Source organism: Onychostruthus taczanowskii, unplaced genomic scaffold, assembly GCF_017590055.1.
Source record: "Onychostruthus taczanowskii isolate IOZ18803 unplaced genomic scaffold, ASM1759005v1 scaffold75, whole genome shotgun sequence".
In the NCBI taxonomy this organism is placed as follows: Eukaryota; Metazoa; Chordata; class Aves; order Passeriformes; family Passeridae; genus Onychostruthus; species Onychostruthus taczanowskii.
The window spans coordinates 2276268-2298725 of NW_024505339.1; the positions used below are offsets into that span (position 1 = coordinate 2276268).

General features: G+C 46.6%; 1 protein-coding gene across 1 annotated transcript; it reads right to left on the reverse strand.

Moving 5' to 3' along the window:
* Positions 1-4474: 4474 nt before the first annotated feature.
* Positions 4475-20881, reverse strand: TMEM248 (transmembrane protein 248). The gene is made up of 7 exons (XM_041423054.1): positions 20660-20881; positions 12392-12566; positions 11163-11448; positions 9541-9691; positions 8698-8881; positions 8085-8228; positions 4475-7175 (listed from the first exon to the last, which is right to left on the reverse strand). The coding sequence occupies exons 2-7, from the start codon at positions 12548-12550 to the stop codon at positions 7155-7157; spliced, it is 945 nt and encodes a 314-aa protein (XP_041278988.1). The 5' UTR covers positions 12551-12566; positions 20660-20881; the 3' UTR covers positions 4475-7154.
* Between the last annotated feature and the right edge of the window lie 1577 nt (positions 20882-22458).

Genomic DNA, 22458 nt, shown 5'->3' on the forward strand with positions numbered 1-22458 from the left:
CCATGAGGTCACACTGTGGAGAGCACTCACCTACTGCTCGAAGCAGGGTATGAACCACAAAAAGAGCGATTCAACCCGCCCAGAAATGTTGGTTTCAGTGAGTTTTTGATCTCAAGCCCTGATCCTGTTCAAAGGCAGCAGCTCACCCCACTCAGCAGAGCCTCACCCAGCCTGTCCCCATCCCTGCCAGCCCCCGAAGGACAGTGCTCCCCACGCCTGGGAGCTCGGATCTGGTGATTGGAACATTCCCGGAGTTCCAGCAGGACTCGGGAGAGCTCGGGGAGGTGGCAGGGCAGGGGAGCAGCCCCTCGGGGACAGCCACCAGGAATGCGAGCCTGGGCTTCGTTTGGGGCAGCCCTGAAGCTGAGCTCCAGTTTCGCTCAGTCTGCAGCTGCAGAGCCACAAATGGCTCGAGGCTGGTCCAGCAGCAAATCCACCCCGGGCTGTGCCATTGATGCACCCCCAGTCCTCGGGTGATCCACAGATCTGCCCGGATCCCGGCTCTCAGCATGGGGAATTGCTTCCCACAGGATCCTGCCCGGATCCCGGCTCTCAGCCGTGTGGAATTGTTTCCCAAGGATCCTGCCTTTGTCAGGGCAGCCATCCCGAGGTTCAGCGGCCCCCGGCACACGAAAGCCCGTCCTGAGCTCCAGCAATCCCGGGCTGCCGGGGGCTCCTTCCTGCGGCCCCTGAGCCCCCGCCCGGCGCCTTCGGGCCGCTGTCATTGTCCCCAGGGTCCCTGGGGCTGCGCCAGGAGCCGCCGGGCCCGGCCCGGGCTCCCCTCATCCCGCAGCTCGCTCCGCACTCCTCGGGTCGTGCCGGCAATGCCCGAGGGAGGGATTTTCCTCTGTGCCAGTCTGCATCCCCTCTGCACGAGGAATGCGGCTGGTGTCACCCCGGTGGTGGCACAGCATCCCCGCGCCAGCGGCATTCCCTGCCGGGAGCTCTCAGCGATTCAGGAAGGATTCCCGAGAAACCATTCCTACAGGAAGGATTCCTGCAAACCATTTTATCCACGCACGATGGAGTGCCATAAATAATTACAGGAGCTCGCCTCGCTCCCCCACAGCAGCAGCTTCCCCCAAAGCGAAGGGAGGAAGGAGAGGAGTTCCCGTGTCCATCACGGCCGGGAATCGCGGGGGTTGTGGCTTTAAATAAAGGAGGAAGGGTGGGGAAGCTCAAATCTCCCAAAGAACGATTAATTCCCGTTGTCTTCAGGGCAAAGTTGGGCATCGGGGCTGGGTTGTGGTCAGGAAATGGTGACATTGCTGCCAGCAGGGGTCTGAGCCATCCTCGTGGCACCAGCACCTTTCCACCCCAATGTCCCTGCTGATATAAATTCTGAATTAAGGCAGACCCCGTGCTTGGCAGCCAGAACCAGCATCAGACCTGGGGGCTGAGCTTCACACAACAAATCCTCTGGAATCCCTCCTTTGATCCATGGCAGGAAAAGTTTTGTCTGATTGCTTTGACCTTTGTGTTCGCCGGGCTGGGCTTCCAAGGGGGGATCCACAAACCCAAATTATTCCTTACGAGTTTCCTGCTCTTCCCTTTCTCTGCCTGGAAGCAAGACCTGGGAAAACAACCTCACTCCCCAGACCTTCCCCAGGCAGCTGCAGGTGTGGAATATTTGTAATTAAAAGTTCATCCGTGGCCTGGGATGCTGCTCGGGGGACACCTCGTACCTACCCCGGAGTGCTAGGCCTGGGTTTGTTGGTTTTTGGGAATACAGGTGGGGATGAAAGGACAGGGAATTTTGTGTGCCTACCCCAGAGTGCTAGGCCTGGGTTTGTTGTTTTTTTTGGGAATACAGGTGGGGATGAAAGGACAGGAAATTTTGTAATGGGGGTGTTTTGCTCTCCTGCTGTGCTTGGAGGCTGTCGGGGGCGCGGTGGGGAGCAGGGATGAGGGAGGAGCAGCACGGCTGCACTCCTGAACCCGCAGTGAACTGGAGGTGCCTCTCCCACTGGGACATCTCCAGGAAAAATCCCAGCGCACTCCTGAACCCGCAGTGAACTGGGACATCTCCAGGAAAAATCCCAGTTTTCACTCCCACACGTGCCCTCAGTGCACAAAACCCGGGCTCTGTCAAACCCAGACACCACCGGGAGCGAGAGATCCCAGGGGAACACCGGGATGGGAAAACGCTGCGGCTCCGGGATTTTCACTGGGGAATAGCGGGATGGGAAAAAGCTATGGGTCCGGGATTTTCCCTGGGGAACACCGGGATGGGAAAACGCTGCGGCTCCGGGATTTTCCATCCCCTCTGGAAGGAATCGGCCCCGCTCGGGGAAAGGACGGGCTCGTGCCGCCACCCAGCGGTGTCCGGCAGGGACACCGGGACAGGGACACTGGGATAGGGACACCGGGAACACCCGCACAGGGACACCGGGAACACCGCACATGAGCACCCGAGCAGGGACAGCCGATTACGGACTCTCTCCAGACCCTTTGTCCACCAGGATCCCCCTCCATCTCTTCCATTCTCGGGGATCTCCCTCAGGAATCCCCGCTCCAGGATCTCCCTCCAGCCCCTCCATCCTCAGCGCTCCCCGCTCAAGGTTCTCCTTCCATACCCTGCATCCTCAGGGATCCCCCCCCCAGGAATCCCCGCTCCGAGATCCCCCTCCATCCCTCCATTCTCAGGAATCCCCACCTCAGGATTTCCCCTCCACACCCTCAGTCCTAAGGGATTCCTGCTCAGGGATTCCCTCTGCAGCCCTTCCATCCTCAGGGATCCTCACCTCAGGATCTTTCCACAGCCCCTCTCTCTGCAGGGCTCCCCTTTCAGGCCCTGCACCCACAGGAATTCTCCTCCAGACTCTCTGTCCTCAGGGATCCCTGTTCAGAAATCTCCCTCAGCCTCTCCCTCCACAGGAATCCCCGCCAGGGATCCTCCTTCCAGCCCCCTGTCCTCAGGGATTCCTGCTCAGGGATTCCTGCTCAGGGATTCCCTTCCAGCCCTCTGTCCTCAGGGATTCCCTTCCAGCCCCTCAGGATTTCCCCTCCAGCCCCCAGTCCCCTCAGGGCACAGCTCCCACTTCCCCACTGACATTCCTCATTTTGCCTCACCCTACAAATCCTTTCCCTGCAGGAATTCCAGGCTTCTCTCCCTGACCCAGATCCACGTTTGGTTTCCCCTCATTTCCAGGCACTTTCAGGTCACCGGCATTGCCTGGGATCTCACAGAGGGTTTCCTTTTGGAAATGTGCATTTTTAAGCTGTTTCCCCCCATCCCCTGAGCTTTAAGGAACACAACCAGGCTTTCAGGAGGGTGAGGCTCAAATTTAGGGGCACATCCATTGCTCTGAGCCCCACAGCGAGCCCTTACCTCCCAAAAATTACCCTTTTTAGCCATTTGTGCCTTCTAGGTGACAATTTTGTCCCTACAGAATCCAAGGACACCCCTGTTTTTCAATCCCACACCTCACCTGAGCTGCTCCTGGGCTCTCATCCTTTCCCCACTGACAAAACAACTCCCTGGTGTGATTATCCCATGATCACAGGGAATATTTTATCACCCTCCTCACTATAAAACCCCTTATTGCTGAAATATTACCAGCAGGGATCCTTTCAAAAGACAAATGACATGGAATTGTGACTTTTTTTATTCACAAACATTTTTAAAAAGCTGCTCTCTGCCTTGCCTTACTCTTTCTGTCACTACAGGTTGAATCTTATTGCTATTTATTTCATGGAGGTGCCTGAATCTGGTGCAAGGAGCTAAAAAAAAAAGGCAGCCCAGGGAAATCTATGCTTAGATCCCAAGAGTTCTGTAAAGAAACATCTTCAGAAGGTAAATAAAAGGGAATATTGGTTCTGCCAGGAAGCCTTGCAGGGCAGAGCTGGAGCAGCTGGGATGATCCAGATTTTAGCTCTCAGTAAAAGTCACAGCAGAGTGTAAAAACCCTTTAAAAGGGATTTTTTAAACCCAGGCTGTCCCAGCAGCCCAGGAAAAGGCACAGCAAGGGAGTGGGGCTGTGCAGAGCCTCTGAGGGGACAGGGACAGCTCAGGAATGGGCTGCAGGGAGAGCCAAACCCTTCTTTTGGTCACTGAGCTGTTCCCAGTCCGGGCTCACAGACACTCAAGGTCAGGCCTCAGACTGCACCCAAAAATTTGGCACAAGCTCAGAGGAAGGACCCACAATGGATCCTTTGTGTGTGTGCAGCTCCTGAGATCTCCCAGGACAGGGCTGGGGCTCAGGAATCCAAATTTTGGTGACAGCAGACAAACAAGTCCCAGGAGTTAAACAGAAACAGGAGCTGCTACCTTCAGATTGATTTTCTCCCTGCCAGGCAATTCATCACCAGCAAGGTTTTGATGAGTGCTGGAGGGAAAAAGAGAATTTACAACCTAAATTCAATTTCATTTTGCTGCAGATTTTTCCCTGATCTCCTCCTGTGCTCCACGTAATTTTGGTTGATTTATGAAACCTCTGCAGCCACCAGACTGTGGAAATAAAGACAACAAAGATAAACTTCATAGTTTTTATTCTGCAAAGCAATATGCACATCTTACAAACACAAAAATTAATCTAGGAGAGAAATGTCATTTCCAAATCAGCTATTAACCATCATGCAACAAGACAAGTGAAATGTAAGAACAAAACAAAACAAAACAAAAACCAAAAAACAGCCATCTCGAACCCTACAATCACCTGCAGAGGGTTGAAACCAAGGCTCAGATTTTCTATGTAATGCCAAAGAAAATGAAAAAAAAAAAAAAAAAGAAAATGGCAGCTTTCTAAGAACAAGAAAACACGTACAAATAGAATCAAAACTGATTCAAGTCATAGTTAAAAAGAAAAAAGAAAACAAAAAAAGGAAAGATCAATATGATCTGAACTTTAATATTAAGTTTTAACTCTTCTGTTTGGCTGCATTTAACTTTGTACATCGCCTGGGAACAATCCAATATTCCTCAGCATTCCAGCACTTGGCCTGCTGGGACAGCCTGCACCTCCCTGCTGCAATACAGGGGGCAGAAGGATAACTAAGGCCAAAAATCCAACTCTCCAACGTTCTCCCTTCTGCATCTGTGGGTGACAATCTTTAATATTCCTGGGGGTGCAGAAAGTGGGGGAGAAGTTGCCAAGGAGGTTCCTTTCATTCCCAAATGGTTCCCCCGACAGCCCAAATTCCAGCTGGGATGTTTGGAGCTGGAATTTGTTGAAGGAGAAAGGATTTGCTTTGCTTTGGGGGATGTTGGGTGGTTTTTGGGTATTTCCAGGATTCCTCTCTCCCAGTCCATCTCTTATTCCTGCATTTGGGCCCCAGATCCAGCCACCCTCAGAGGCAGCTCTTGGAATGAGGATTAGCACGGAAGGCTGGGCTTGTGGGATTTAGGAACAGCTCAGGCTGGGATTTAGGAACAGCTCAGGAGAAGCTCTTGGCCTGTTTCACTCCCCTGCCTCATCCCAGGGAAGCAGCAGCAGCCCACAGCAGCATCAGGAGAAAATTGGGAGCTTCTTTTTATCCCTAAACTTCAAACCAGGCCATCTCTAAAGCTTTGCCTTAACATTCCCTGGAAGAAAACATGTCAGGTAATCCCACTTAGGGAACTGAAACTGTGGGAGGAAACAAAACTGTGACTGCTCAAACACCCTTAACACTCGTGAACTTACTGAAGTCCCAACACACACAGACCAGGAGTGGTGTCTGGAGGGAACAAACTGGGAATTTTCTGCCAGCATCACTGAGACTATGAGATTCTTACTTGGCTTTTTTCTTCTGTGGAGTTTGGAGCAAAAGGAAGAGGAAAAAAAGCCTGTGGGAAGGAATCAAGGAATGAATGAAAGCTGGGAGAAAAGTAAAAAGTCAATTAAGGCAACCAGTGAGATTTAAAAGCAGGAGTGGAAGTGTCTGCAGGAGAGCCTGACCCCTGAAACTGAGGAGGCTGCTCAAGGAACCACAAGAAAAACCAGCAAAAGGCAGAATGGAGAAGGGAGAAATGCAAGAACCAAATCTCTGACAGAAGAATGGACACAGAGAACAGAAGGAGTTTCACTGGGTGGTTTCTTTGACCTTCCTCACAAGAGCCCCACTTTTGTGGTCATTTTCCCCTGGGTGGACAGCAGAAAATGGCAATTTAATGAATTTAAAGGGCCAGAGCCCAGCAGGGCCAGGGGCACTGCCCCTCAGAGCTGCAGGCACAGTCCCAGAGGGAAGCTCTGGAAGAGACTCTGGGATCTCTTTTCCTTTCACTCTTTGCACTTGCCCAAGGCTGTGCAGAGCCCCAGCAGGCTGCTAACACAATACATCTTTTTATTAAGTTTCACTTTCTAGAAAGAAAAGAAAGAAAATAGAAAAAAAAAAAAAGCTTACAGACAGCTGCTCTGCAGCAGAGACACACGATCCTGGCTGGAGGGCTGGGGAGGGGAGGCCAAGTGGAAAAGTTTTCCAGATAGTCTCTGTGCTGACTGGTTCTCTGGCATTCAGCAAGCCAAATGAAATACCAAAAAAACAAACCAAAAAAACCAAACCAAAACAGAACAAAAAAATCAAACAGTTCTTTTCAGTAAGTAACAGTTTAAAATGGGACTTCACTTCTTAATTTCTTTACTATGAATAAAAGCACAAGTTTGTCCTAAATACAGCACTATTAAAATGTGAATATGTATTTTTTTTTTTCCAAAAGAGAAAAAAAAATCTAAAACGTTGATATCTTTTCTTGCAAGCAAGGAGCAAATGGAATAAAGTATTAGGCCACACAAACACACATTGAATTCATGTTGTAGATTGGTGGCTTTGGAAATGCAGGATTATATCAAAGGTGCATACTTGGTTCAAACACACTGTACAGGTTGGGCAAAAAACCAAACATCTCTTGGTTGGTTTGAGACACTTGCAAAGGCATCTTCACCTGCCCAGGTGCAGCTAGACAAAAATCTCTGCCTCTGTGGAGCCTTTTCAGTGGAGTTATCTACACCAACATGGGGCTGTCCCAGGGCAGGGCCAGGGGACAAGCACATCTGCTCAGAATTACTCTGGATATTCTGCTTTTATAAATATGTACAAATCAATTACAGGCACTTTGAAATGTCTTTGGTTGGAATAAACCAACATTGCAAGGTAATGGATTCACAGAGTGTTAAGACCCAGGCTGGGTTCAGCAGGCAATGGTTTCGTCGTTCTCAGGAGGACAGGGGGGGGGTTTATGCTTCTGACAAAGCAACCTGGAAAAAAAAAACAAAGGAAGAGAAAATATTTAATTAAAGGGAAATTCTTAATCCTGTAACAGTGATATGATTTATCTCTGTGAGCTGGCAGAGCTGTCCTTGACTTTTCAAAGAAAGCTTGGAAAGTCTGACTTGGAAAGGAAATCAAAGGGAGTCTGAAGGCGTTTTGTACTTTGCAAAAATCAATAGAATAAAAGTCCCAAACCACCCAAAACCAAAAAAAAAAAAAAAAAAACAACCCAAAAAAACCCAAAAAAAACCCCAAAACCAAAAAAAACCAAACCAAAAAGCCCACAAAAAACACCCCAAACCAGCTCAAACTACAAAATATCATTAAGACCAAAAGGTGTCAACACTGGCTTCCCACTTCTCAATTAAAAATACTCATATTGAATCCTTCAGGCAAACTGCAGGTCCCCAAGGTAACACTGAACAATGATTCTTTCAACAGCTTTGTTACTGTTTTTAACTTAATTCTGATTAACAACCAATGACTCTTTCAACAGCTTTGTTTTTAACTTAATTCTGATGAACAACCCTTAGAATTATGTATCATGTTTTACTCAAGGCTTTCAGTCTGTTGTGGTAAAAGATAATTAATAAATTAAGATTTAATGCCACCTATTCATTGCTTCACAAAAAAGTTCCAGCAACACCATAATTATGGCAGAAGAGTCACAGCCCAGCACTTCCTGAGCTGCAATAATGCATTTCTGGAGGACAGAAATCTCATTCTGAGGATCTCCAAAGCCCTTGTGTGGATTTTATAACCCCTACCTGCACTGTCCACAATGAAAGGCAATTAAATCCCCATTTCCAGAGACAAGAAAAACCAGTCTGTCCCCTGCCCAACAGGAGCTTTTCTCTGTTTCCTTATCAGTCAGGATTCTGTTACCACACACTCACCTTTTCAGAGCAGAATTCTGTGTTGCTTTGCCTCAGTTTGCTTGGTCTGCCTTTAATGACTGCATAGCAGAACATTGTGATCACCATCACAAAGAGGAAGTAACTGGTGTGCATGAGGTGCAGGTTTATTAGAGAGCGATCATCCTGCACACAGAAAAGCAAATTAAAACCATTTACTGACCTAGCACTTGACATTAAAGCAATAATTACCAGATCAACCCAGAAATTACTTCATTAATCAACTTTCTCCCCTTTACACAGCAATGGAAGTGATTCCTACTCGTGGCACAAAATGTTTCTTGTGTTAAAAATCTGTGTTAGGGATATTTTTCCAAATATTGGCAGAGGCTTTTGTGAAATGATTTCAAAGAATAAATGGTGGTTATGAAGAGCTGTGAGGCACATGGATGAAAATCATCAAACCCATTAGGCTGGAGCATTCTCAGCCCTCACACCACACACTAAACCAGCAGCAAAAATGATAATTTTAGGAACCATATCCAATGAAACCACACAATAAACCAACAGCAAAAATGACAATTTTAGGAACTATATCCAATGAAACCAGAGCTAAGCATTTACTGAAAACACCAGAGCAACAGCCAGCACTTACATCTGGAACTATAACAGTTAGTTTGGGGTTTAAAGCATGGTAGACTTTGCCAATTGCTCCCTTGTAACACCAGAAGGGGTTGTAATCCTGGGCATATTTTGTGTTCGAGTCCCTGGCCGTGGTGAAGATCTTGTACCACAGAGTGGCATTGCTGTAGGTTTCAGGAACACAATGTGGTGGCTGACTGCAAGAAAACAGAAATAATCAGCACTCTGAAATGTATTTTCCATGTTCAACCAGGACAACTTTGCTTCTCAAAACATGGTTTTAGTTTGGGCCTTCCAAAGCAAAAACAAAACCCCAAAGTTTCAGTTAAAAACCCCCAAAAGCCACATGATTGCTACACTAAAATCAGAATTTAACTGCATGTTGTTGCACTAAGCCAACATCCCATAGCTTAATTGGAAAAATACTGGTTTTCCTAAGGCTTCCCACAGCCTGAGCTCCTCCAGGTTGGATGGAACAGTGTCAGGGAATCCAGAAAAGACAAAGGGAAGATCTTTTGGTGAAGGCAAAGCAGCCTTTGCCTTGAGCTCATCTCTCAGCAGGGAAGAGGGTGAGAACCTCAGTGTCAAATCTCATCTCTGAAACTCAATTATGGGGTAAATCCCTTAAATTTTCATGGATTCTCTTGCTCCCAGTGAAGTTTAAATCACAATTGAAAGGCAGGCATGGGCCAAAAAAAATCTCAAAGAGAGCAGAGGTTTTGTGACAAATGTTTTACCATGGGGGAAGGAGTGCAAGGACATAATTTCCATGATCAACAGGAATTTTCAGGAGGAGCTAACAACTCAGAGGAATGAATGAGGCAGGAAGCAGCCCCTGGGGGAGAGCTGCACTTACACTGTGACTGGGAACACGTTGCTGGCTGCTGTCACAGTCATGCAGGTGGTGAACACGACCTGCTCGCAGTGGCCGTGCAGGACACAGTCATCAGAATTCCAGGCAGCTGGCAGGGTGAAGGTGATGTTTATCTCCTCGTGGGATTCTCTGCCTTTGAGAAAGAGACAAGGAAAGCTGGGGTTTGGCTCACAAAAGTATCTGAGCAATAATCACTGGGGTAAGGAGAGCACACAGATGATTAAGGCAGGAAGCATCACCCTTTGGAGTCATCCCGGATCTTTGCAGGCAACAAAGACAGCAAAGTTAAAACCCAAAAGAAACCACAAAATCCCCCAGCTGCTGCTCTTTCTAATCTCTCCCACCCCAGAACTGGGGTCATCAGGCTGCTTTCAGAAATTTAAAACTCTTTCTAAGTGAATTCATGCATGTTCACAGACCTTTATTAGAAAAGCCTTTCTCCTCCTAAGAACTTTGTTCCACATCTGTTTTTTCTGACGCTCACTTTTCAAACTGGAGATTTTTGTGTAGAGAAAAAGGTGTCAGCAGATGCTGAACTGCACATTAAGTCCTGTACAATAACTCCACGTGGAGAAATTCAGACTGAAAACAAATCCAGGCTGCTGCAAATGGGACTTGCATTTGGCAGCTCTCAAAGCAGTGACAAAATAACAACAGAAACCCCAGTAATGCACATTTGCAGCTATTGGCAATGTCTCTCCACAGGTTCAAGACCTTCAACGTTATTATAAAATGCAATTCTAACTGAAAGCTAAAATACAGTGAGGTTCTATTATCAATTTCTATTAATTCTCTATGAACTCCTGTCAAAACTTCCTGGCAGGCAGCCAGAGAGCAGATTGGTCTCTGCACACCACAGAAACCATAATCATCTTATCTGGTGCTGTTTGTGATATTAAAGCTGATTCACTTATGCATTTTAGATAAACTAGAAATTTTTAGGCAATGTAATACTCTCTACTGCATCTATGCCACATTTGAAATGTCAGCTGAGGACTTGATGGACCAAGACAAAACTGAAGAGAGTCACTGTTTGGAATTTTGCTGGCTTAAAAATGACCTTCCATTGTCATTAGGTTTAATCATTTCAAACTGCCAAGCCTGATCTTGGCACGCCTGCAGGTTCTTTTCCATTCTGAATGCAGGGACAAGTTCCTCTAACAAACAAGAGAAGGGCTCCATACAGGAATAAACTCAGAATAAGTTGGGAGCACATCTGTGCGTAAGAGTTGTACCCATAATAAGCTGGTAAATTTTTATCTGATCATATAGTGATTAAAATAATATCATTACTTGGAATCATAGAATGGTTTGGGTTGGAGGAGACCCTAAAAACTGTCTTGTTCCACCCCCTGCCATGAGCAGGGACATTTCCACTAGCCTAGGTTGCTCCAAGCCCTGTCCAATCTGGCCTTGGACACTTCCAGGGATGGGGCAGTCACAGCTTCTGAGTACTCATCACCCTCACAATAAAGAATTTCTTCCTAATATTTAATCTAAACCTCTTTAATTTCAGTGTGAAGCCAATCCCCCCTTGAAAGGGTATGAAAAAACCTCTAAAAGCCAACTGTAACCTGAATTGTTGAAGGTCCAGCCTTGCCTACCTGAAAGTCCAATCTGGTGCCCAAAAATTGTGGAGCTGAGGTGTGTGACATTGCGAGAGTATCCCCCAAAAGGTCTGAGAGGGTCCAGGGTCAGCGTGATGGTGACAGAGATGTTGATGGGACCAGAGTCCTCGAGGGTCTGTGGGGACTGCGTGGAAGACCTGGCCTGCCCGCTGGTCACGGTGCTCTCTGGAGTTGTGGTGTCGTTCAGGAGGTGCTTCAAGGTTTCATTCTCAGATATACAGAAGTCCAAATCATTAAACCTCAGCAGGAAAGTATTCCAGTCCTTAAAACAAAAGGGGGAGAATTCAAGCCCATGAGGGAGCTCCCGCCTCGCTCGGTCCCGTCCCGCCCGGTTCCAGGCCATTGAACAAAAATCACACGGCTCAGAGAGCAACACAAACACCAGCAGGGCTGGCTCAACAACAGGAAAGTTGTTTGCAGAAGTCAGATGGGTTCAGTCCCAGCTCCCTCCCCGGAGCTGGAAAGGAAACTCAGTCTGTTCACAGAATGACTGGGTTGGAAGAGACCTTTAAGGTCATCGAGTTCATCCCAGCCCCAACACCTCAACCCAACCCTGCCACCCAGTGCCACATCCAGGCTTTGTTAAACACCCCCAGGGATGGGGACTGCACCCCCTCCCTGGGCAGACCATTCCAGAAATTTATCACTCTTTCTGTAAAAAACTTTTTCCTAATATCCAACCTATATTTCCTTTAACACAGCTTGAGACTGTGTCCTCTCGTTCTGTCAGTGCTGCCTGGAGAAAGAGCCCAGCCCCAGCTGAGCACAGCCACCTTTCAGGAGCTGTAGAGAGTGATAAGGTCACCTCTGAGTCTCCTTTTCTCCAGGCTGAGCACCCCCAGCTCCCTCAGTTGTTCCTCACAGGGTTTTTGCTCCAAGCCCCTCTCCACGCTCTGGGGTGAGCAGTTGCTGCCCAGGTTCCCTCCTCACAGGACAGTGCTGAGGGAAGAAGTTCCCCAAACCAGCTAAATAAACAAACTGAATAACACCTAAATAACGAACTGAAAGGTTCCTAACCACAGCAGGGAAGATCCATGACAGATGATTTGGCCTTGTCCTTGATATAAAACAACTAACAAACACTCACCCCAACAGCCCTTCTGAAAATAAAATGGAGACAATCCCCCACACCACTCTGTGCTTTCTAGGAGGGGAAAAAACCTTAACTTCAGGCATGTTTTCCAAATGACCATTTTTGCACGTACCTCTGTCATTTCTGGGGATTTGATCTCCTTGATCTTGAAGAAGTAGCCCAGTGTCAGGAAGGCGATGGCCATGGCGCTCACGCTGATCATAAAGACCACGAGCGGAGGGCGGCTGCTGATATAAACCTTCAGGTTCTCCAACAGGTTTATGTAGAACATTATTCTGATTGCTCACCTGAGGGGAGAGAATGTTCCAACAGAGTCACTGGACTGTGTGTTACAGCTGGGGGGTGGTGGATCACAGCAGACAGAAAGAGAGAAATGGGATTGTACACAGAATTGAGATAAAATCCCATGGCTGTGCTCTTCACTGAGCACAGAGCGTGTGCCTGAAATACAGCAGTGATCAGAACAGGCTCCACATCACCTTCCCAGGGCCTCAAACTGCCAGCTGGGAACAGGTTTTAAGGAATGAGGGCTTCCAGCACAGCCAAGCATCACTGATAAGTAATAAAGCCAGTTCTTGCCTTTCCCCAGGCAGGGTATCATTGCTACATTTTAATGCCAGTGATGTCTGAAAGCACCAAGGTACAAACCAAACTCTGCACACCCTTTGAAAACCAAGGCTGGAGCCTTAAGGATCCCTCTTTACCCCACCCCAAACGCTTTTATTTTCAAAGCAGGATCTGAGAAGCAGCCCTACATTATTTAAAGCTTTTGCATCAATAATCCTATGGGCAGAAACACCCAAAAACCTGCATTAAGGTGGAGGCTGGAAGACTCCTGGTCTTTATTTAATTCTTGCAGGATCTAGAACTTTTTGTTCTGTCTATAAGCACAGCCAGGACCTTACATGCTGAGGAAATTCCCAAGTCATTAATTTTTGCCCCAAATATAGTATTTTGTCTGATTCCCCTCCTGAATTGTTATCTGCAGAGCAAAGAGACCCAAATTCCTGTATAAGCTTCCCCATCTACACAACCAGGGAAAAGCAAACAGCCTGGTGTTAAAGGGCAGCCTTGTGACATCTCCTTCAGAAGCTCTGCAAGGAGGAACTCCAAGCCCACCTTTATCTTTGTCCTACATAAAACCATGGCTGAAAAGGCTTTTAACCCCAATGAAACCACCAAGGCAGAAGCTGCTCCTAGCAAGGTGCTGCTGATCTCCAAAACTCTGAGGGAAAGGCAAAAAGAATTCTGTACTGCAAGGGTTAAAGCTGGAACATCCACAGAGATCTGATAACATTTAATTAAGGCAGGGACTGCTCCTGCAGCTCAGGGTGATTCCTACTGACTCCCACCATTGTCATTTACAATCCAGGTGTAGCAGGGCTGAAAAGTGGCAGCTCAGAGGATGAGAGAGGCACAGGGCAAGGCAGGGAGGGATCTGTGATGTGATCTATTGATTCAAGAGAAAACAAAAGAAGGGTAAAGAACAAGGGTGAAGACAAAGCTCTTTTCAGAGCCCACAGAGTACAACGATCCCAACTTCCTTGTGTATACTCAGGATTTTACTGGCAGGAATGCTTCAGCAGTTCCTGTTTGCAGAAGAAATATTGACAAAACCTGCAGAAGTGTCCCAGAAAGGGGAAAATCCAGCTCAGGGAGAAGAGACACAGGTACAGTGCCAACAACACAACCCTGGGCTGTGCCTGCTGACCCCCCACTCGCTCTCCTGGCTGAGACAGAGCTCTCCAGAGCTCAAGATCTCATCCTGGCTTTATTATTTTGCACCATCAACCCCTTTCCATCCACCCTGCAAAGCCCAGGAAGCTTTTCTCAGAGAGAAGTGGGTGCTGTGAACATCCCTACAAAGCCAGGATGAAAAGCAGGGAAAGGAGAGGGATAAGAGGGGAAGAAAAGGTGATGAGAAATGTGCACCTTACCAGAACTTTGTCCCAGAGCAGCTGTGGCACAGCCAGGCAAGGTGGCAGAAGGAAGCAGGGACAGGGAAGGGAGAGCTGGGGCTGGCAGGGATCATGCTGGGAATGATCCGCCCTCCTGCACGTTCTGCCTGTCTTGTCCCTGGCAGCAAATTCCTTCAAAGAGCCTGACTTAAAAACCCCAAACGCTCCATCCAGAGGCAAAATCCCAAATACTCCTTCTGGAAACGTGGGAGACACATGGGGAGATGGAAGGAGATCAAAACCTAAACCAAAAGCAGAGTTGTAGGCAGTGTACCCGCCTGAATTTCCTTTAGGAACTAACACAGATGCAGAGTTTATTGCAGCTTTTAATCAGGGCTGAGTGTCACCCACAGCACATCCAGGGCTGGGATTCCTTTTTTAAAGGGGTTTCTAACAGCTCCATTAGAATTTGTTTGCCACAGGGTCTAAAACCAGCCATAAAAAAAGGGGATGTGCTGAAAATCCTACACAGGGAAATATTCAGGCTAATATTTTTATGTAAGAGATCACCAGCTTTTAAGTGCCAGTTGTTTAATATGCTGCCATAACTCACTGGCTTTGAAAGCAATTAGAAAATGCCATAAGCTGCAATTTCCGAGGAGTAATGTGCCTTTGGAGCATTTGGGAGGGAAAAGGGAACAACTGTGGATTTCAATACTGGAGCTGACATGAAAACAGCAATGGGGGAAAGCAGAAGGATGAGTGTTTCCATGCTTCTGCCTGAAGAATTACTGATTTTTTAATCAAAGTAATGAAATAACTTTAATTGTCATGGAATTTGTGACCCAGATCAGTGTATTACATCAAAGTGTCTATGGATTTTCAGGGCTCCTTAAACTCCTCTCTGTTAGAATCACAATGCATCACAACTCTTCTGCCAGCTCTAGTAATTAACTTCCTCCTCTGTGTAAATGAATAACTTCAAGAATATAATTTAAACTTTTATTTCTTGTTCACAGAGTTAAAAAAAAAAAATAGCAAACCAAAACAAAACAATGCTTTTACCTCCTGGCAGGTCAGGCAAGCAAGATCAGATTTCACTTTTTAGCCAAATAAATAATTTAGTGAGTGGCTCTAATGACTGCTGCTGCCTCTCTCCACTCCAGCAAAGCCTTTTAATACTTGGTGCAATAAAAATCTCCCCAGTCAGACTAAACAAGGAGCTCAAGAATGAAAACTGCCAGGCTGGAACATTGGCCAGCAGCTCCAAGGTAATTGCTGGGTAGTGAGGGATGTTCAGCAGGAGTTACAGCTGCTGGAAGTCGCCAGGAAACCCTGGAGATGTTGTGCTCTTAAATCAGCATCTACAAACCCAGGCAGGGAGAAAGATTAAAATGGTGAAGGGGGGAAATACAACAGTTTAATCTGTCAAGAGTGCCACAGAAAGCCAGAACCGAGCAGCCAACTCAAAAGCAAGAAAATATTCTATAATTCGGGGAGATTTCCTCCAAAACAGCTCCTGACAGCAACCTCAGAGGAGCAACATTGTGAATTCCTCTTTATTTGTGTATGAAAGAGTGTGGAAAAGGAAGCTGCTGAAATAGACTGATGAGTTTTTCAAGGCTAAATTGCAAACAAGCAAAATCTTGAAGTCTATCACAAAGACCAAAAAGTCAATGCAATGAGTCACAGCTGAAATATTAAATTCCCATTTGGAGGCTTAATATCAAAGGAGCTGAATTCCTAAGAACAATAAAAATCACATATGCTGTACTAAAGCAGGTATTGAAAGCAAAACTGCACTTACCAAAGTGAAAAAAACCCAAAACCAAACATGAATTTTAAAGAGATCAAAGTGGTTTGACATTTTTGTCAATAATGTCAACTACCACCCTGCCACTGGAAAGCTTAAAATGATGGAATTTCCTCACAGATATTTCCCCTTCTTGTTGTGCAGGCAAGGTAATCACTCTGGAGGAGGAGTTTAAATGTAAAACCACCCCTGAAATATCCTGAGGAGGAAAACTGGATGAAGGAGAAGGGCAGGAGGCAGCAGTGCTTACCCCAGCACTTCTCCTTTAGGATCTCACAAGTTTTTCAATTTTCAGTATCTCATTGCACAGAATAGTGTTTAAATTGAGCTGTGCACCTCAAAAAATAAAAAAAAAATCAATTGTATTTTCAAAGGTGCCCCTCTACCACGAGTGCAGAGGGGTTAGGGAATGGGTCAGCTCAGGGTTAACCACTCTGAATGAAAATGATGTCGTATGCCAAAGGAATATTTACAAATGCAAATTAAACAGACCATGGGAAAGCAGCCATAAATAAATGCAAACAAAGCAGTGGTGTTCACACCAAACACCTTTAGCAACAATAAAGAGCAGCAGGTACCAAAATCATCTTTCATTTGGATTCCTTTTCTTCAAATTTGATGTCTAAGAGTGAAAATAAAAATCAGAGTTGTGTGAGCTGCTGATGGGGCTGGTGCTGTTCAACATCTTCGAGGGTGACAGGGACATGGGGACAAGCTTGGCAGTGACACCAAGCTGTGTGGGAAGGATCTGGACAGGCTGGAGAGGTGGCTCTGGGACAACCTGATGAGGTTCAAGACCAAGTGTAAGGAAGGCTAACTTCAGCATCCTGATATCTGGGAAAATAGAGGTGTTAGGATCTGCAGCAGCTTCAGATCATGTTTTTAGGAAGTGGGATGAAATTGCACAGCCTAAAACCTTCCCCAGCAGCAGGGCAAGCAGGAAGGAGGAATTCATCCTGGAGGAATCCCCCAGGGCACAGCAGTACCTCTGTGCAGCTGAGCCTCCTCCAGCGTGAACAAAATAAACCAAACACAACAACTCCTAGGAAATGCCAGCAGGCTTCTCCTCAGCACACAGGGAGGGAAGCAATCAGGGCGTGTGGAGGAGGAAACTTCACAAAAACATCACCTTGGGTCCTTGAATCCAACCCAACATAACCCCAAGATCAGCAGATGTGCACAAACACATCTGCTCCAGTGGGAGATAAGGGGAATTGGCTCCAGCCAGAACTGGCTTATCAGTTTGCTGAGCTATTTTATCCACAAATATGTTTACTGAGGAAAAAACTCCACATTTTCCAAAAAACTTCTATTTTACTGCAGCCTGCCTGCAGCCTGGAAGATGAAAATGGCTTTGCACATGCAGTGCACAGGGCAGCAGGGGAACAGCACCTGGAAATGTGGAAAAGGACATTCCTTCTTCCTGGCACCCTGATAAAGGATCAGGATGCAGAATATGAACAAATCCAGGGACTTGCATGAATAGAAAGAAGCAAATGCTTCATACTTGCATGAAATGTTTCTTTTCACCTCTGAAAACACTTTTCAAAGATTAATTAATCATTTCAACATCCCCAAGAGGGGCACCAACAGCAAACATTTCAGATCTGCCCATGAAACAAAGCCAAGGCAGGGAAATAATTTGGTGAATGACAGAAAATTGTAAAGATCAAATTGAGACTGAATTTCAAACACCCAAATTTCTGACTTCAACTCTCTATAAAGACAGAAAACTTGAAAAAAAAAAAGTCAATGATGTAAAAAAGAAAAAGGAAGACAAACATTACTCAATCTGTGTGTGACAGCCCTTCCCAACAGACTTGTGTTGTTCAAAAAAGTCTGGTGGATTCACCACAAGCACCTGAACTTTGTGCCAGCTGATACTCTGGGGACAGCAAAGTTGATTTCCATTTCCCACTGGAAGAAAAATTCGTGCAGGAACAGACAAATCCAAACAAGTTCCAAGTGTTTTTTATAAGTGCTCAGTTCTTAAAAATGATGAATGAGAAAAGGCAAGGGAAGTTAAAAGTCAGGAAGCAGCAATAGAGTGAGGAAGCTTTTTTCCCCTGGATCAATGAACCCTGAATTCTGACTTTTGTTAGAAGTGAAAAACATAATTTTAAACATACCCAGCTGTAAAATCAAAATTAACTCAACCTCTGGTTGAAAATCAGACACTTTGGTGCCAAACCTGAAGCAGGCATCTCTGTCTGCCAAGAGCCTGTGCCATGGGAATGAATTCACTTCCAGCTAAAAGAGCTCATGGGCATTTTTAAACCTCCCAGCTTTTCCAGGTCCAAGTCATGACTTCCAACGTGAGTTACCATAACCCAAATCACCCAGACTGCAATAAAACACACAGTAATAGACGAAGGACTTTGAATTTGTATTAAAAATGCTATTCTGGTTACTGCTGCTCAGCATGAGAACCTGGGAGAGGAAAGGAAAAATAAAATTATTCCATTTTACAGGACCTTTAAAGATCCATGAGAAATCAAAAATACAGGATTGGTTTTGATGAAGAAGTGTGAAAATGCTCAGTAACTGTTCAATAATCACAAACTGGTTGAGTGACCAGTTCAAGGTTAATTGTTGACTTCATTAAAGCTACTCATTAAGGAATGTGGGACCCAATTCAGCAGTGAAAGTGCAGAGAAATGCCAGGAAAAGGCTCTTCAGTCTGTAATGAGAGCTGTGAGGAGACAGGGATGCAGACAGATACACAGCTTGAATCACAAGCAGAAAAATGACTGACAAGCTGAGGAAATGGCAGCTTTGGGGAATGGCAAATTCAGAGTTTGGGTGTGGAAAGAAGGGGGAGAAGCAGCAAAACAGCCAGTGGCCACTGATGGAAATAGAAACAGCAGCAAAACTGAAATGAGGGAGCTGGGACACAGCTGAGGTATCAAAGCTATGGCTGAATATTCTCATGTCTGTGTGCTTCAGCCCCGCTGCTCAGAGCAAACAGCACCTCAGCTTGCTCAGCCCAGCTGGGTGAGTTCACTCCATTTTACAGATTAACAAACCCCCAAAAACACACACATTTTCTCCCAAAACCTGGGAGTTCTGAGTCCCGGGAACCTGCTTTATTCACAGGTCAGGACAGTCTTAGAAAGAAAATGAACTCCCACCCAGCCATGCTTTGGGTAAGAGGAGGTTTGGGAAAAGCAACACAATTCTGACACCAGCGAGTTTCATTACTAGTTTAGGGCTAGATTGCTAAAAACAGCTTCATTTCTACAAAGCCTGTGCTGTTATTTAATAGAAAAGAAGATTATGGCAGCTGCCAGACCTGCAGGATCAGCTCAGGGGGTGCTCCAGGAGGGGTCTGGATGTGCCAGGCTCTGTCCCTCTGTCCCCAGCTCACAAAGGACACCCAGCTCTCTTTGTCCCCTGCCCTCAGCTGGGCACTCTCAGAGCACAGGAACGATTTTGTTTTCTCAGGTGACCTTTCAAGCTCTTGTCTTTCAAGTGGAAAAGAAGAATCACATTCCAGCAGAGCCACTCCTCAAATCAGGGCAGGTAACAAAGCGACCCAGGGCTTAATCCTGCCTGGTGGGCCGGGCTCAGGGAGCGATTCCCAGCCACAATTGAATACGATCTGTGCTCGGGCTGCCACAGGAGTTATCTCAGGGCTGAGCACACCTGCTGGGCAGGAGCTGGACCGCAGCCACCGCGAGTGTTCCGGGCACAGGCAGGGCAGGGAAGCGGCAGCAGCTCCCCGGTGAAACCCGAGCCGCCGGGTCCTGCCCAGGGGCACAGGGATTCATCCCGAGTGTTTCCCGTAAGTCAGCCCTCAGAAAAAAACGCAATAATTATTTACCACAACAGCCAAGCCCAGGTTTATTTCCCCAGCACGTTGTTCCAGCGGCCAAACTTCGGGGAAGTTCAGCGAGGATGTGGAGAGCACACAACCTTAATTAATGAATCCGTATCCACCACCCAGGTTCGTCTGCCAGGGCAAATTCACCCGGATAATTCCATCTCCAGAGCTAATCCTGGAAATAAATTTCCCCAAAGACAAACCCTAAAGAGCAAACGAAGGGAAAATGGGGAAAAATAAGATCCCAGCTGTGCTGTAATGGGTTTTTCTCTCAGGGTGATTCGGATCCTCGGTTTGGATGTAACAGCAGGGATGGAGCAGCCATGTTCCAGGCATGATGCACCAGGAATTTTATTATTAAAACCACCATGAAATCATTAGTCAAGTTAACCCCCCCTCAAAAAGTAAAAGAGGATGAAATATGGGTGTAGAGAAAATTGGGGAAACCATCCCAGAACAACCACAAAAAAAAAGGTTCCCCAAAAAGTGATTCCCCACGCAGGAATCACTGTTGAGAGGCTATTTCAAAACACAACTATTTTTAGTGCTACAGAAATTATTATTTTTCACCGCTGTTATTTTTCTTCCCCCTGCTACGACGCCACGCATACAAACTTCAAGCTGACGACCTCTCCCGAGACCATTTTTAGGTGTAAATAACAAAAATAAACCGGGGCTACAACCCCGCAGCGGAGCCGAGCGCAGCCGGGACCGGGGCTCGGGGGCAGCCGCGGCCCGAGGCTCCCCGGGGGCTCTCCCGGTGCTCCCCCCGCCGCTCCCAGCCCCTCACGGCGTCCCCATCCCCCGGCAGGCCGGGCCGCAGAGCCGCCCCCGTCCGCTCCTTACCGGCGTCCGCGGCGGGGCTCAGGCCCCCGGGCCGGGCGGGGCTCAGAGGCGGCGGCGCTGCCGTGCGGGCGGGCTCTGCACCATCGTCCTGCCCTGCCGGGGCTGCGGGCACGGGCGGACGGGCAGCGGGGGGAGAGGCCGCTCCCCGGGCAGCCCCGGGCCGGACACACGGACAGGCCCCGGCACCGGGCCCCGCCTCCGCCGCCGCTTCCGGGCCGCAGCCCTGACCCCTCACCCGCCGACGGTGGCGCGGGGGGGACAAGATTGAGGCGGCGCCGGCAGCGCGGGAGGGGCCGGGAACGGCACCGGGAATGGAAACGGGAATGGAACCGGGAAGGGAAACGGGAATGGAAACGGGAACAGCACCGGAACGGGCCCGGGAGCAGCATCGGGAGAGGCTCCGGGAGCGGCACCGGGCCCTCACGGCGGTGTCTCCCCGGCCCCGCGCTCCCCGCTCCAGCCTCCCTCAGGATGTTCCCGCCTTCCACCTCCCCTTTTCCTCGAAAAATTATCCCCAACATCTTTTTTGTTATGTTTCCTAATAGAATACCCATACCAATGCCTATTCCAATATCTAAAGGTTATTTTTTTGTTATTTACACCAAAAAAAAAAAAAAAAAAAAAAAAAGTGTAAAAAGTGTTATTTCTGTTCAGGTTAAATCCTGAAAGCAAACAAACCTTCGTTTACATTTATCGTGATAAATAATATAATTGTGTTATATTGCATTATTATATATTACTATTATTAACAATTACCACATTAATTATAATTTTATATATAATATATATTATATACACTATAATATATAGAACAGGTATTATATATTATATATATTATTATAATTACCATATTGCCATATTATTGGCAATATGGTCATTATAATAATATAATTATAAGTAATAGGATGGCGATGTTTCCAGGAGGATAAATGTGAGCTCTGGTGGAGCTGTGTAGTGTCCCTGACAGCTGGGCAAGCTGGGAGAAAACCTTCCCTAAATATTGCATTAAAATAAATTAATAATAAAAAAATAAGCTAATGATTATGCATTAAAATATTTGGGTGGAAAAAATTCCCTAAAAATGCTTTGGGAAGGTAAAATTCCAGCAGTCCCATGAGGATCTGGAAGGTCAGAAACTCCAAAAATGACAGCACTGAATTAATGAGCAACAGTCACAATTAATGACTCCAGCTTTTCCTGTAAAATATCTTCCTTACCAAAGGAAATAAATGCAGAAGTTCCCATGCAAAGAAATATTTTACAATAAAAGATCCAACCCGAGGAGCTGCAGAGTCTTTGTTTTCACTGACAATGAGCTAAGAGCAGGAAAAATAAAGCAAATTTCTGACACTGTGACTGTGGGCACAGCACCAGTATTTTAAAGCACTTTAAGGGATGATATTTCCATTTAAATCATTTTTTAAGGGATGATATTTCCATTAAAGTCTCTGCTTTGTTATTTTTTGCAGCATTGGGGTCTCACCCAAACTTTCTGAGTGCCTCTGTGCTCCAGCCCTGCTCACGGATTACTCCAGGTGTGGAAATCCACTTTTACTGACTAATTCACTCAAATTCTGAGTAAATTGTTCAAATTTACTCAAACCAAATTTACTGACATTTTTCAAATTGACTCAAATCCACCTTTCCTGACTAGTTTACTCCAAACATCCCCATTTTGGTGCCTTAATTACAAGATGTCACTGGAAAAAAAAGAGATTTTAGTTACAAAATCCTTCCCAAGTGCTTCATCACCCAACGACTCCTCTGCAAAGAAAACAAAAATAAACATTGGTACCCAG